At 41.7% G+C, this 14,802-nt stretch overlaps 1 protein-coding gene across 6 annotated transcripts in view; it reads right to left on the reverse strand.

Moving 5' to 3' along the window:
- Nucleotides 1-14,802, reverse strand: part of LOC105393719 — a 46,980-nt gene that overhangs the window by 16,224 nt on the left and 15,954 nt on the right. For all 6 annotated transcript variants that reach the window (XM_048626082.1, XM_038108124.2, XM_048626083.1 and 3 more), the window contains exons 5-15: nucleotides 10,021-10,271; nucleotides 9,537-9,726; nucleotides 9,110-9,295; nucleotides 8,739-8,988; nucleotides 6,302-6,490; nucleotides 5,713-5,871; nucleotides 4,653-4,871; nucleotides 4,241-4,354; nucleotides 3,907-4,117; nucleotides 3,663-3,816; nucleotides 3,451-3,553 (exon numbers count right to left, since the gene is read on the reverse strand). In XM_048626082.1, coding sequence (XP_048482039.1) covers nucleotides 3,451-3,553; nucleotides 3,663-3,816; nucleotides 3,907-4,117; nucleotides 4,241-4,354; nucleotides 4,653-4,871; nucleotides 5,713-5,871; nucleotides 6,302-6,490; nucleotides 8,739-8,988; nucleotides 9,110-9,295; nucleotides 9,537-9,726; nucleotides 10,021-10,271 — 2,026 coding nt within the window. The remainder of the gene's footprint in view (nucleotides 1-3,450; nucleotides 3,554-3,662; nucleotides 3,817-3,906; nucleotides 4,118-4,240; nucleotides 4,355-4,652; nucleotides 4,872-5,712; nucleotides 5,872-6,301; nucleotides 6,491-8,738; nucleotides 8,989-9,109; nucleotides 9,296-9,536; nucleotides 9,727-10,020; nucleotides 10,272-14,802) is intronic.

The following is a 14,802-nucleotide window of genomic DNA, read 5'->3' on the forward strand; positions in this document are numbered from 1 at the left end:
TACCGACGAACACTTTAATAATTGTATGTGGGTAGGTTCTTATATTTGTATGTGGGTAGGTTCTTTTATTTTTGACAGTCTACTCAGTCGTTGGCAGCCTCTCGTCGGGTTATCTGCTCTTGTATTTCGGCGCGGTCTCGATATTCGCAATATTTGTATTTTCGGTTAAATATTACCAGCTGCTATTAGGCATTATATTTGTGTATACGATTATAAGTGGACATGTGATTTTGTGTGTGAGAACCTCAAGATTAAAACGGATTACTCAAGCATCGGGAGGGCCCTCCACGCCGAGCTTTGGACCTTGAACCATCACGTGAGCAAAAACCTATATAATATTTATTTTATTAAATATATTTATCCAACAAGGACATAACGTGATGATCGAAAAAATAATAATTCAACTTTGCCGTGTAAGGTATCAAATGAAAGGACTTGATTTTCACATTACAAAAATATGCATATTGAAGGTATTTAAATAACAACACCAAAATTATTGAAATAAAAAATGATCATGAACTACCTACCGACGTAAAATTTCATACAATAAAAACAACTAAAAAGTTACAAATAAAAAAATACAATTATAAAAAACTAAAAACCTGACTGTACGCTAAAAACATGAAAACGAGTCCCAATGTTAATGGAAAGTATCGCAGGCGGGGACCAACTTGACCGCCACTCAAGGCCGTTTTCTAAGTAACATTCAGCTAAATGGTGAACCCTCTGCTGGTATAATTTGTTTATATACCGCTTTTTCAATACCTGTAAGTACATTTTTTGGCAGCATAATATTTTTACTTAATTTTAGGGTTTCGAACGTCAAAAGAAAAAAAGCAACAGTTATAGGATCTCTTTGTTGTCCGTCTGTCTGACTGACTGTCTGTCACCGCCCTTTTTCTCAGAAACGGGTAAAGATATCAAGCTTATATTTCGCATAGATGGGGAGTACCCCAAAAAAAATATTATGGTACTCCCTGTCCCACACAAGTAAATTGGGGCTTATATTTTTTCCAGTTATTTTGATGTTTATCCTTTTTTTTTCTTTGTTGTTTTGTATAAGTATGTGTTTCTTTTCTTTAAATCTGTATTTTTTTTGTTGTTGCTGTCTATGTGTCGAAAAAATGTATCTTTATCTTCAAATCACGCCACCTATCGTTTGTTTTTTTTGTGGCTACTGTCTATAGAAGAAATTCCGTCATTGACAATTTTACGTTACGAATTTATTTTTATTTATTTTATTTTTATTTTTACATTTTCGTGGAGAATCAACAGCATTTTGTTAATACTTAAGAACACATAACAACTTGATGCCATTAACAGAATGAACTTAGTAAACCCAGTAAACCTAACACATCCAGAGGAAAAACAAAATCTCTTTCTCTCTCTCTGAAAAACATACTTAATAGCCCAAACTCGATGCTTTTAGCTATTAACATCTTTGAAATAAAATTGAGCCACCACCGTGTTACTGCCCTCATCAGATCCTCACGAGACCATACCTCAACCAGGCCCTGTAGCACAGGGCACTATTAAGACGTGACAAGAGTTCTCCGTCTCGCTCGCTCTTGAGGCTGTGCGATATGAGTGAACGCGATGCAAAACTCTTACCACGTCTTAAATGCGCCCCGTACTAGCCCTTCAGCACCAAGAGACTGTATTTTTGATCCCTAACCTAATGTTCGTGCGTATTGTCATCACTTAGATCCATTCGCTATATTCCTGCTCCTCATCAGACCTTTACGAGACTGTAATGTCACGAGAATATTGCACACTATCTAATTTAATTTAATGTATTGAATATACTGGAAGAATTATGCTTCCTCAATTTCAAATCAAATTATGTTGGTGTCATAAAAGTTGAAAAAGTGCAATGACAACCAATGTGCAGTGATTTTGTATCTGTACACGATAAGATCGCGAGCTGTCAGTGCTGCCTAAACCGACGTGACCCTTCTTTGGAGGCCAGCGGCCAACTGAGTCAAACGTCACTTGTGTTTATGATTTTATAACACAGAAAGCCGCCATAGATATTTGTATGAAGATTTGAGGGAAAAAAATTGCTCAAGTTTGGGATTAATTTACACAAAATAAGTGTGTGTTTATTAAAAAACAAGGTATTTAGCGCCTAGTCCAAGCCTTTAACTTTATAATATGATAAAAATCATATGAAAAATCTTAATAACTACGACACAGTTGTTACAATACGGGAGTGTGATTGACTGGTTTTTCTTGATATTCTGAAATTAATTTACAGTTATCCATAATCATTTACTTAAATTCGAATGATTCAGCACCTAGCTAGACTCTTCAACTACCTGTGTGATTTTTTTCAAGGCTGTAGAGCATCATTTACTACATAATTCTATGACAATGCCAACCCTCGATTCCCTATTGCAGACCCTTAATAATTTAGATGAATACGAGTATGTAAAAACGTAGTAATAAACGTTAATCGGTACGATTCTACAAAGCTCTGCTACGCGATGTACATTGTACACATCGATATTGGCCATTATTACAAAATATGGTTTTTGCTCTTATTTATGTAAGTTGTAAGTAAGTATTATGTAGTAGACATTATTTTTCCTTGTACTTGGGCTACTATATATTCGGATATTTTCAACTGTTCAGGATATACTCGAAAATATTAGGTATATTGTATAACTACCACAACCATATTACTCGACTATTAATGAGCAAAAGTAACGAGCTACCACGCAGAGCCAGTTATGACCGTTCAGATCATCTATCTATCTTAAACACGTCGTCCTAACCGAATTACTTAGCGTCACAAATTGTCGAGTAAATTTTTCTAAATCCTCATTATAAAGGGTCAAAAATTTGTCCTATCATTTACTTTTTCAGGTATAAGTTTGAGTGCCCGGGGTAGGTGGGTGAGGCCAGGTCCGGGTCGGACTCCGCGGATCAGAGCTCGCGGTGGGCGGGCGGCGTGGGCGAGGCCGGCACCACGCACGCCGCCTCGGGCAGGAACACGCGCTCCTCCACCGCGTGCTTGTACGACGGGTCTATCTCCAGGTCTACCATCGCTAGATCCGCCTCAAACGACTCCCACCCACAGGGCGATGAGTCCGAATACCGCTCCCCGCCCTCCGGCGTCAACTGAGCGCTCGGAGACGGCCTGTCATACCTGTCATTCTTCTCCATACTATCCTCAGAAACGAAGTGGGAAGAGAAAGTCTGCGAGTCAGCCGGTGACAAGTTAGCAGAAGGCGTGTCGGGAGTCGGTGCAGTTTTCCAGACGGAAGACAGCGGCCCTCGGACCGGCTGAGGCAACGGTGACTCTGAGTTGGTGGTGCGAACGTCAAAACTGACTCTGACTTCTACTTTCTCGGATCGCTCCTCGACCAGCATGTTGAGGTGGGAGCGGTAGGAGCTGGCGGGGAGCAAGGCCAGGCTGGAGTGGCGCTGGAAGCTAGCCGCCGATACCTGGCGCTGCTGCGAGTCCAGGGTGGCCAGGGAGAACGTCAGCTGCGGGTCCGGCGAGTCCAGCGGCGACCCGAGCGGCGTGCTCATGGTGTGCGCGCGGTAACTGGAAAAAGCAAGCACCAATTTTGGTTTCGGGTGCACATTCGCGTTGCTAGCTTTACGTTTGCAATATTGTACTCAGCATGCTTAGCTAAAAGAGGATTCTTTCTTACATCTGTCGCTGGAGTAAGCTCTGCCAAACAGCTTTCAGGTCTATCGAGGGTGCCCGGAGCACAATCGTGCGCGTTCTAAAAGGAGTCCTGGGAGAGCAGGAGACCAGGGGACTGTCGCCACCAGGCCGGCCCAGGATTAACCGGAACTCGATGGCTGAAAGAAAACAAACAGTGTTATTCTATGCATCAACCAATATCTAGTTATTGATAACCAAAACGAATTAATCTGATGATAACAACTTACCCTTTTTCCTAACGTTGAATTGCGCATCCGACACGGAGCCCAGGGCCACTGGTTCTTCCGTGACGAACAGGACCCTGTCTCGGGAGACTGTGGCGAACAAAAGAAGGTCTGTGAACAGCAGCGCCCAGTAGGGCCTGATGGCTCGACCTTCCACCTTCGAGAGCTCGCCACCAAAGATCCATTGCCGACCCGGTATACTTAGAACGAAGGGCTGTAAGAGATGCATTCAGACATTACTATTTTCTCCTTGTAGGAGATTTTTCCACCTTGATTCATTATGATATCTTTGAGCATGTAAATGGTAGCAAGAATTTAAGTTTCATGTGATACTGACCTTACACCTAGTGAACACTAGTCTACTCTCCAAGTCCGCGACTGACAGCAGCGGCTTCCCGTCGCCCGCCAGCCCCATCAGCCCTGACCCCGCTGTCACGTCTTGGTACGCATGCTGGAATAACGACCAAATAATTAGTATAGGTACTCAAGTTTGGATGTATTATAACAAAAGAGTAGCTAGGTATCTATATCATGTATTCTAGAGCACCTATGCTCTTGATAGCTAGAATCATGTAGGGTCTCGAAAAAGCCTTCATAGCAGAATCTTAGAGCAGCAGCGCAGTATTGCCTTTAAAGATTTAAGGACTTGTGGCATATTTCTGCTAGAACATTTCATTTGCCCATTTTGCCCCAAAATAAGCACATAAAGCATTTCCTTTCATTCTACCTTTTAAGTACCATCAACCAACCTGCAACTGCTCAACAATAAGCTGCAGCTGTTTCTTCTCGAGCGCGTCATACGGCCCTGCGCCAGCCGCGGCGACGGCTGCCCTCATCAGCCTCAGGAGTTCCCGGAACTGCTCCAGGGGCTTGTGCACCAGCGACGTGATGTCGGGCCTCCGTCGCGGGATGGGCGGGCTGGTACAGAAGCGGGAGAACGCGCCGCTCGGGTCCTTGGATTTCTTTACCTGGATGACATCGTCTTTTGTTAGATTCAGGGTGAAGATTTATTTATAAATAAACACTTTATTGTATAAAAAAGCAGTAACGAAAGATAATAATTACAAAGTTAGAGGTAATAATAATAATAATGTCCTCCTAGCCGAATTTCGACTACGGCGGCCAATCTCATTTGAGATCAGCCATCTACGCAGGAGTAGATTATAGTGCCCAAGTGTGTGCGCAGTACACAGGAGCACTCTCTGTTCCATCACTCTCATAACCCAATGGGACGGATTGACCGACACGACTGGAGAGAGCTAGGCGCAGGACCGACTGTTTTACATGCCCATCCGACAGCATGGATCGTTTCACTGTTTCGGACATCAGGTGATCAGCCTTCTAATTTTGTAATTCGGCGCGGTCGCGATTATCGGAATAATTGTGAATTTGGGTAATCACCAGCTGCTTTTAGGCATTATATTATAAATGGACAAGTGAATTTTGTGTGTGAACATCAAGATTTCTTTGGATTTCTCAAGCCCACGCCGAGCCTTGGACCTTCGATGTAACAATGTGAGCAAAACCTATCATATTTATTATCATCTTATATCTATATCTATTATAACAGCCAAAAAGCAATATCTTCCGACCAAACTTTTAATTGGTGAAGAATACAATGAATACATCTACAGGTTTGCTTAATGCAAGCTAGTACTGAAAAAAGTAGATCGCTAGAATACAGAAAATTCGGATAGTAGGCACCGGCCATGGTAGTGAAAAAAAAAATAATAGACAAGACTAGCTATTTAATTATAGTCCCTTGCATGGAATCAGTCACTTAAATATCTACAGAAAAAGTCAACTTACTAAGACGCAGTCAGCCCGTTTGAGTCCTAAACAGTACTTCTTATAAAGACTAAGGAACAGAGGGGTCTTCTGCAGGTAGACCGCCACCACCGTGGACGTGTGGAACTCGGACTCCTCCTGGACCACGGCTTCGAGGATGTCTTCCGTCAGCCTCAGGATCTGGTGTCAACATTGATATGGTGAGGAAAGTTTGATGATAATGATGATGATTTATTATAGTTTTTATCATGTTGTTCGCTTTTTGATGGTGTAATTGAGCTAATGCTTATGGAAAAGTTCCATTTAAATTAGTATTCTCATTGGGATTATGTTAAAAGTAACTATATAATTTCGAGATCAAATTATTTATGTCTTCAGATTTGCCCAGTTTCAGGAACTAACCCACAGTTTAAACCCACCTATTTGTTTGCTCAGTCAAAAGTCTCAAGTTGGTTTTCCAGGGGTTTGTATGTGAGGGTCAATTTAACACAGATTTTGAAACACCCGTACACATTTCAATTTGATTCTCGTCTCGACCTTTCAGTGGAAAACAGAACTATCTTCACACTTATATTATAACGCAACTATTCTACACTTCTCTAAAACCCACCTCCTCAATATTCTGGAACAGCAGTTGGTGATCATTCAGGCTGATCAGATCAGCTCGCTCCGCCAGGGGTGACACGAAGCGGATCATGCCGAACTGCAGGGTTGTCGCGTAGTGCTGCTCGCGCGCCACCACCGCCATCAGGGCGCGTCTCCGAGCGTCTGTTGTCAACCCTGGCGCCAGTGGGAGCGTCTGCAGGGATGGCGCAGGTTAGGGTTGCTTCTTTATGCTAACTTATTGGGTCAAATGAATTTTAGTAGGTTTTTTTTGTGAATTGAAAATTTTGCTGTAGAGCCAAGTCTGAGTCACTTTTCATTGGCTTACTTTGCAAAAGCCTATGACCCAGCCAGCTTATCACTTAAGTACGCCTATGCCTAATTTATTCTTATAGTGTTTATTAGAAATTTGGTATCTAGGTAATTAAATTTATCGGTAATCCAGATTCTTAAAGTATTTTGAAATCTGATATTATTCTATTATCTTTTAGGACCCTTTCTTCATTTTAGCCACTTATTTCGACCTTGTCAGAGTTGGACTCCTTCTTTAGGTTCATAAACTGTTAGTATGCACCTATCTAGGTATATATGCACCATTCGAGCATATTTTATTATTCATTTTTTCAAAGTGTTAAACTGTAAACATTTTTGTAAGAACCACCCGTAACAGTTAACTTGAAACCTGGGCGATAACGTTTGCTTGAGACTCCACTGGAATATCGTTTTAAAAGAATCGTCCTAAAGACTATCATTATTCATCATCACAACCCATCATCACTGCTGAGGCACAGTTCTCCTTCCAATGAAGAAAGGGTTTTAGGTCTAGTCCACCACGATGCCTAGTGCGGGTTGGTGGACCCCCACACAAGCTAGCTTGTGCTGAGAGAGTTGTCGGGTAGGTGGTAAACCTGACTCTCAGATGTTTTCAAGCTGCCCGAAGGTCTCTGACTAGGCTGACTTAACTCTTGCAAGGTGTAAGTGCTGCACAGCCCCCGTATTTTGTAACTTTTTGAGAGTTAGCAACCGGTGATAATTGGTATCAACTTAGAGACTTATTAACCGAAAACACCAAAAATCTTAGTGAAAGAAATATGCAAGAAGCCTTACAATATATCCTTACATTCAACATAAACGTTTGTGTAATCAGATAAGTCAGTAAAAAGTTATTAATTAATAATGCTCTAAGTTGTCAGCCATTTTATACCAACCAACCCCACTCTGAGTTACATAATACGGGGGCAGGTAAAAGTTAAGGATATGTGCGCGATATATTGTGAAAGTAACAGATGGATGATTGGATGATTGATAAATAACAATGATACAACTAACTAAAGAGAGTGCAAAAAAACAACAAAACTGAAAATTTGAAGCAATATATTTATTTGCACTAATATGGGTACAAAATAATATAAATTAAATTAAAAAACAATAATAAATAATAACAGGAACCCTGATTAGGTAAACCCAATGGTTAATCCTTGAAATAAATTAAGACAAATAAGTTAATATGACTCTACATAAAAAAACAATAGTAACTAAAAATAAGCGGTTTCAAAGAAAATAACGGTCTAGATAAGTTCAATAAGTAATTTATGAACTGAATTGCATAAACAAAATCAATACCTACTGAGTATGAATTCGATACAATTGATAATAGACACAATAATGATAAAATAAACACACCATGAGTCAAGGAAAAGAACATAAATTGAAAACAGTAACAAAATAAATAATAACAAAACAGCGAAAGGCTTAAACGTAACGATTCCCCTTTTATATGAATTTTACTTATTAGTAGTAAAATTGCTAACTACACTAACTAAAATTACTTGCTTAGTAATACACAAACACACGGAAATAAACATTAAGTTAACCATTTTGTCAAAATAGTATAATAGTGGAATGTATGACGAAGTTTATACTCAACTGCTCTTTGCTGGATCATAAGAATCTGCCATTCTTCCAAAATTTAATGTGCCATTGTAGAAGAAGGTAAATTCTTTGATAGCAAAAGCAGTAATTCAAGTTTTTCTAAAACTCTCATAACGTTATTTTTTCTGTACGCGCAATACAAAATAAATAACAAAAATAATTCACTCAAATTAAAAACATAAAAAGTTACAAATAATAATAATAATGTAGTCAAACTGAAACTTTACAAACTGAAATGATTAGATTTTCTTGATAATTTTGACCTAAAACTAGCACCAGCTTTCCCTTATAGTCCGAAAATAATTTAGAAGGAACAAAATATAAAAACATCATCTACCAATTTTCTACGGATGACTAGTATGCCACAACCATCTGGGACTGAGTTGATGTCACATAAATTCTCTTGGATGCTTCGAGTCTTCAACACTCAATCATTCTTTGTGTCCAATCAAAACAGTCCCAGAAACACTCAAAACAATTTGGACCAATCACACTATGATTCCGTTACCGACCTCCTTGGAGAAGGTGACTTGCGGTAGATGCAGCTTGCGTCTGTCGAGGGACTGGCTGGTGGAGGAGCAGGCGGTGGCGGGGCGCGCGGGGGCGGCGGGGGACGGGGGCGCGCGCGGGGACCGGGGGGCCGCGGGGGGCGAGCAGGGGGGCAGCGACGGCGCGGCCAGCGGCGCCGGCAGCGGCCGAGGACCTGTGCCATTGTATGGAACACGCCTGAACGTCTCCAGATTCAGGACCGGGCCTGCTGATCTGGAATAAGAAATTATCAGCGTTAAAGACAGGGTTAATGAAGAGATTATTAATGTTAAAATTATTGTTAATGTTAAAGATTATAAAAGAACTGGACCCAAAGACACATTACACAACTCACTTGATCAAATTCCTGATTTCCTCCTGCTCGAACAGGACCACATTCTTGTTGTTCACAAAGACGATGTAGTCCCCGATCTTGAGGCCGGCGCGCTCGGCGGCGCCCCCCGGGGCCAGACGCTCCACGCGCGGGGGCTTGGTCCAGATCACTGTGAAGCCGAAGCCTCCAGCCGACCCTCGGGCTAGCCTGGGGAGGAAGATTATGCTGCGTTAAATATTGTTTGCTCTTGAGGTCTTACAAATTCTTGCCAGAGTCTTGAAAGCCATTGCCAGTAGCCCCCTGAACTCTACAATGCATGCTGAACTTGATACAGTCTAGTACTTAGATGAACCAGAAACATAGTATTTAGAGCTTCATGCTGCAGTCTCCTGACCCTTAATCGATCATTTATCAAGATTCCATCTCACTATGTCACGAAGAACCTTACTTTTTAGTCGTAGTGAAGGGAGTGCGTCCAGGCCTAGCCGGTTTCTTCGGCGCCGCTGCATCATCAGGCGGGTCGAGCTCCAGGTATCTGAGGAACAGGTGCTCGTCGGCTTCCTTCTGCAGCGCTGGAGTCACGCCCTTCGCCGGCGGCACTCCGGACACCACTGAGCCTGTGCAGTTGGATGCCAAGCCTGGAATCGAAATGGGTTGAATGTTAGATGGTGGTTGTTGAAAATAGTGTGTTTAGTGCGATAACTTTATCGGGGTGCCCCAATCTATATTGAGTCCAATTTACAACTTTATAGCCAGACGTTGCTCAGACGAGACGACTGGTAGGACACTTTAATGAAGGGGGAAACGTTTATATTGTTTGTAAATGGCATCGTCTATCGTTTCGACACTAGTAGATCTAAGATGACGAGCGTCGGAAATAACAGCTTGAGCTCTACACAAACTTTTGCTTAGTTACAAAATAACCAGCATACCTTTATCATAGTGATTCTCCTTGGCGGAGTCATCGTTGGTGCTGGTGCCCTCCACGTTGTCGGTGGCCATCTTCTGTCTGCCGTCGGTCACGCTACCGTCCCTGGGGCATCGGTCCTGCCCCCTCGCCTCCTGCCCCCGCGCCTCCTGCCCCCGCCCAGACACTTGCGACTGCAGGAAGTAGGTGCCGGACAGGTCACCCTTAACTGCATCTTTCAGTGGGAACGAGACACATCCTAGAAACTCGCTCCGCCTGTTGACAACGGAAATTGTAACATTAGAATATTATGGAGGTTGTTAACCTAATGTAATTAGCCGCTAGCCTCGTTGGGAGCGGGTGATCGAGTTACATAGTAATCACATTAGTTGCAGGCGGTGGCGCTGCGGCGCTCCCACGGTTGGGATATAGGCCAATAGGACTCGCGCTAACTGTAAACTGGACCGGTGGTGTACCTTTGGGTTAATCTTACACCTTTCCGAAAATGGAAGCCACCATAGGTAACTTTCAGCGTTTTTACTTTTATTACAACCGCTAACCGTCCTGACGCTTACAAAAACAACGAAATAACAATTTGCGAAATCCGAGCAGCAGTTCTCATGTGATGCGATGATGTGATTAATAATTGTGCTGATGAAAACGTCGTCGTGGTGAAATAATGTACCAATTTATTTAGTATTTCGTTCTCAAAACGTGACAAAAGATTTACGAATTCGATAGTACTCGTACTAGCAGTACAGTGATGTTATCACACCCGAGCTAACTGTTCGGAAGCCGCTCTGCACATAATTGCGTTTACTGAAACATTTCCGAAGGCGAAGTTTAAAATAGCTATGCAAATTCACCCCGCGCGGGGAAAGTGGCGTGCCAATGCCTTGAATAAATGACCTGACGCTTGCCAGCGACCTTGCCCCGGCTTCTAGGCTAGTTAGGGACCATTCTGACTACGCCCTACACGCTTGGCGAGACACATACTATGAGTAGGTCAGAGGGAAGTAGGCTTTGTACGGGAACAGAGCCCCCCGGACCAGACGGCCTAATGACAGCCCCGTGCCAACAGGAGTGACCGACTTGGCACTCGCTGCTGTGTTCCATAACCTCTGGCCGAAATATGTTGGTCAGCATCGTTCGCTGGCCGACGCGACGGTACATAATTTATACGTTCGTTCACAGTAGGACTTATATTGTAGATTCTTACGAGGTATATAGGTGTGATTAATATTAAAACATCAATAAACACAAAGATCAATTAAACCTACTGGATGTTATAACACAAAGGATTAAAAGGTTTACCCCTACTCGGGAACTTAACGACGAACATACAAAGCGAGGGTAATTTCGTTAATGGCTCATCGAATAGGTTTATAGGATATCAAATAGCGAGGTTACACACACAGCGGACTCCACGGAACATTACATTGATTACATCAAGATAGTAAATAGACTTCAGTGCTCAAGTGCCATATTGAATAGATCATCCCAGACAACGTATTACAGTTTAACTAGATACATAAATCATTCTTAGACATCTATGGGACGTGCATGCCGGGCGGCCGGGCTCACGGAAGCTGCTAAGCATGCAAGGCCGGTTTGTAGGGCTTTCGTGTCTCCTGCAGCGGTCTCGTGCGGACTCCCTACACGGCGGAGTTCAGTGCATCCATGCTAACGAGTGACAGGGGGACACCAAGCATTCGCACTTACGGGGATGGTTGTCACTCTTCCTCGAGAATGGGCGGGCTGTCGCGGACGGAGGGGCTGCCCGACCCTGTCACTCTGTCGAGGATGTCTGCGGGGAGGCTATTCTTGCGCGCGCGGGGCTCGGGCGGGTCCCACTCGGGGAGGCTATTCTTTCTGCTGAGCTGCGCGCCGAGCTGCCGCTGCGCGTGCTGGTGGGCGCAGTGCTGGCGCGGCGGCGCGGGCGGCTCGCGCGCGCGCGCCTGGCTCAGCCCCGCCACCGTTTGCGACACGAACGACATGCCTACCGAGTTATGGAAATACAATATTCAAGCCCTCAAAAGGTATTTTGCCTCTCGAAGCCCTAAGTGATCCGTAAGAGTCCCTGTAGGCTCTAAAGTGCTTTCGCTTTCAAAGGTTTTCTTGGGTATTGGAAACGAGCCGTCGCGTTGGATACTCAAAACTGCCTCGGTTATCGATGTTGAACACGGAATGTAAAAAAAAGTTAAACGAAACAACGATGCATAATTAAAGTTACGAGGTAGTTTGCACGTCAGAATGAAAGCGAGTGGTCGGAAAACGTTCACCGAATAAGCTTTCGTCACGCGAAACCGGAAAAGACCACTATAAAACGTGCTATTGCCTGCGTATCTGGCTGGCTGAAGGGGTATAATGGCCCCGACGGGGTGTGAAACCTTTTTGTGCGACGGAGGCCCTCCACAAGCACTGTGCTGAATGCCACTTCAAGACCGCAACAACACTAAAAAGCCTCCTTTCAGAGATTTTGGGACTTTTTGTTTCAGGCTTATCTTATATTATTTTTAATGCTCTATACAGCGTTGCTTTTTTAGTTCACTTTAACGTTGATGCGTACAATCATAAATTACATATGTACACATGTCGAAAAATAGTACGTCTTTTCATTACATTAATTAATATAAGCCTAACTACTTGCTGAAAAGAGTTCGTCTTAGAATCTTTTAAACTGTGATTTACAAAACTATTCCTTGAAAATAGATACGAGTACTTATTCGAGTATAGAGGAATAAGAAATGACATATTTTTTTCGAGATGTGTTCCATTATTCTGGAAAAATACCTGCGTATTGATGAGAGGAATGCCCAAGGGGACGCCTCTGGGAAACCATTCATAACAGAATATTTGTGCACAATAAGGTAGGAACGTCCTACCATATCTACAATTTCTACAGGTAGATAAACTAGTGTTGCCGCTTTTATCGATAGTTAAAGGTAAATTGATATTTATAAAGTATATTTATCAATAGTTACAGTATGCAAAATACTATATTTTAAAATTAAAAGGCTCACCATCGATCGATAGGATTGATGTAAAAAAATATGAATGTAGGTATTAACAAAAATATAGAATAGAATAGAACAAAAATTTCGCTTTTAAAGCCATCGATCTTTTGGCAACACTAGAACGAGCGTACCTATGAATAATAAATTCCCTAAAGACTATCGATCACATACGTTTATTAAATGTTACCCTAGAAGATAATAGGGTATCCCGTCAGATTATTGAAATCAATAAGCAATTTAGAAGAAGTTCAAGTTGTGTACATAATTGCTAATTAGACTGGCCAATTCTTCCATCACGGTGACAAACCCTTGTCTTTGTCACCGACACGATTCTATTAAAATAAAAAAAAATACTTGCAGCAACCTGTATAAATGCATTATTCGACCTTTTTGACTGTATTTATAACTTGGCTAGGAAATACGTAACCTAAATGTTCTAACGGCTGGATCTAATGGGTTTGCGATGTTCGTTAGTTGCCGAAGCTAATTGACCGTGAAACGTAACTTGTGGCTCAAAAATAATATCTGAAACTAGATCATTTGAGCTTTTAAAAGCTTTTTTAAGTTCAGATTGACCCGATTTTATTACAATTACTAAACTTGTAGGTAAGTAGACTGTTATTTTGTAAAGTTTCTAAGTTACAGCCTTATTTTTCCGCTGGCATTTGTTTCTGTTGCATAGGTAGCGATGTTCGGACAATGTACTATGTATGTAGTTTAATAAATCCTGCAAAGGAACACATATACGTAGCTCTCTCCATAGTGAGTGATTGAGTTTACTTTGTACTGCAAACCAAGATTATAAGTTTCAGTCCCGTATGGTCTCGTTGGTCAATAGTTATTACTATACCTCCACTTACCTGGATTTAAAATTACAAATAATTATGTAATAGTTTACTAATAATGGGTAAGAAATAATAAAATTCATTAAAATCACTGCGTTATTATTGGAATGTTGTATTTTTTGCGTAAACCCATCTAGGTACCTACAGTTGATAACCCCTTTCCCTACTCCAATTCCTAAAAACTTAAAACTAGGTACATAATTAGATTTAGTCACGAACGAAGAAAAAAGATGCTGAGATAAGAAGACTCTAGTAGTGAACCCCCTCTTCTTAACATTTTGAAGACACTGGCAAAGTGCCAGAGATGTGGCCGGGGCCTACCGAGATTGATCAGGTTCCTTATGTCTGTTCCTATTTGGACAACATTTTCCACACCATTAAATTATACATAGGATGTATGTATAAGACATGCTCCCGAAAAATTAAATAACATGTTTTACTGACTTATGTAGGTACCTACTAGTCAAACTAAACACATTCCCTAAGAAGTCAGCTCTTGAAAATTAACTAAAAAAGTAAATTTTCGACGATGTGTTTTTTTTTCAGTTTTACCAGTACATTAACTATGTGGTTTTATTCTTGGTGAGCTTGTAATTTTCATTCTGTAAGTATATTTTATAGGCTCAAAAATAGGATGCAATGAAAAGGATGGTAAGAATCATCTAGCACATATAATATTATATCAAATGTATGTGTGATGTGATACCTACCAATGTAGGTGAATTTCTTGATAACTTTTGATACATTTTTTTCATGCTTCAATATACTACTATGGTAGAGTTTTACTACGTGTCACATACTCGTAGGTACCCAGTAAAGAGGAATGTTGGGTAATTCGCTATGCAAAGAAAAGGGCGTAACTCCTTCAGTGTTCTCATTTGCATAGTAGATCAGAGTTCGAAACTGAGAGCTTCAAAATCTTACTTTAACCTAAAAGTTAGAAGC

The sequence above is a fragment of the Plutella xylostella genome, chromosome 15 (assembly GCF_932276165.1).
Source record: "Plutella xylostella chromosome 15, ilPluXylo3.1, whole genome shotgun sequence".
Lineage (NCBI taxonomy): Eukaryota > Metazoa > Arthropoda > Insecta > Lepidoptera > Plutellidae > Plutella > Plutella xylostella.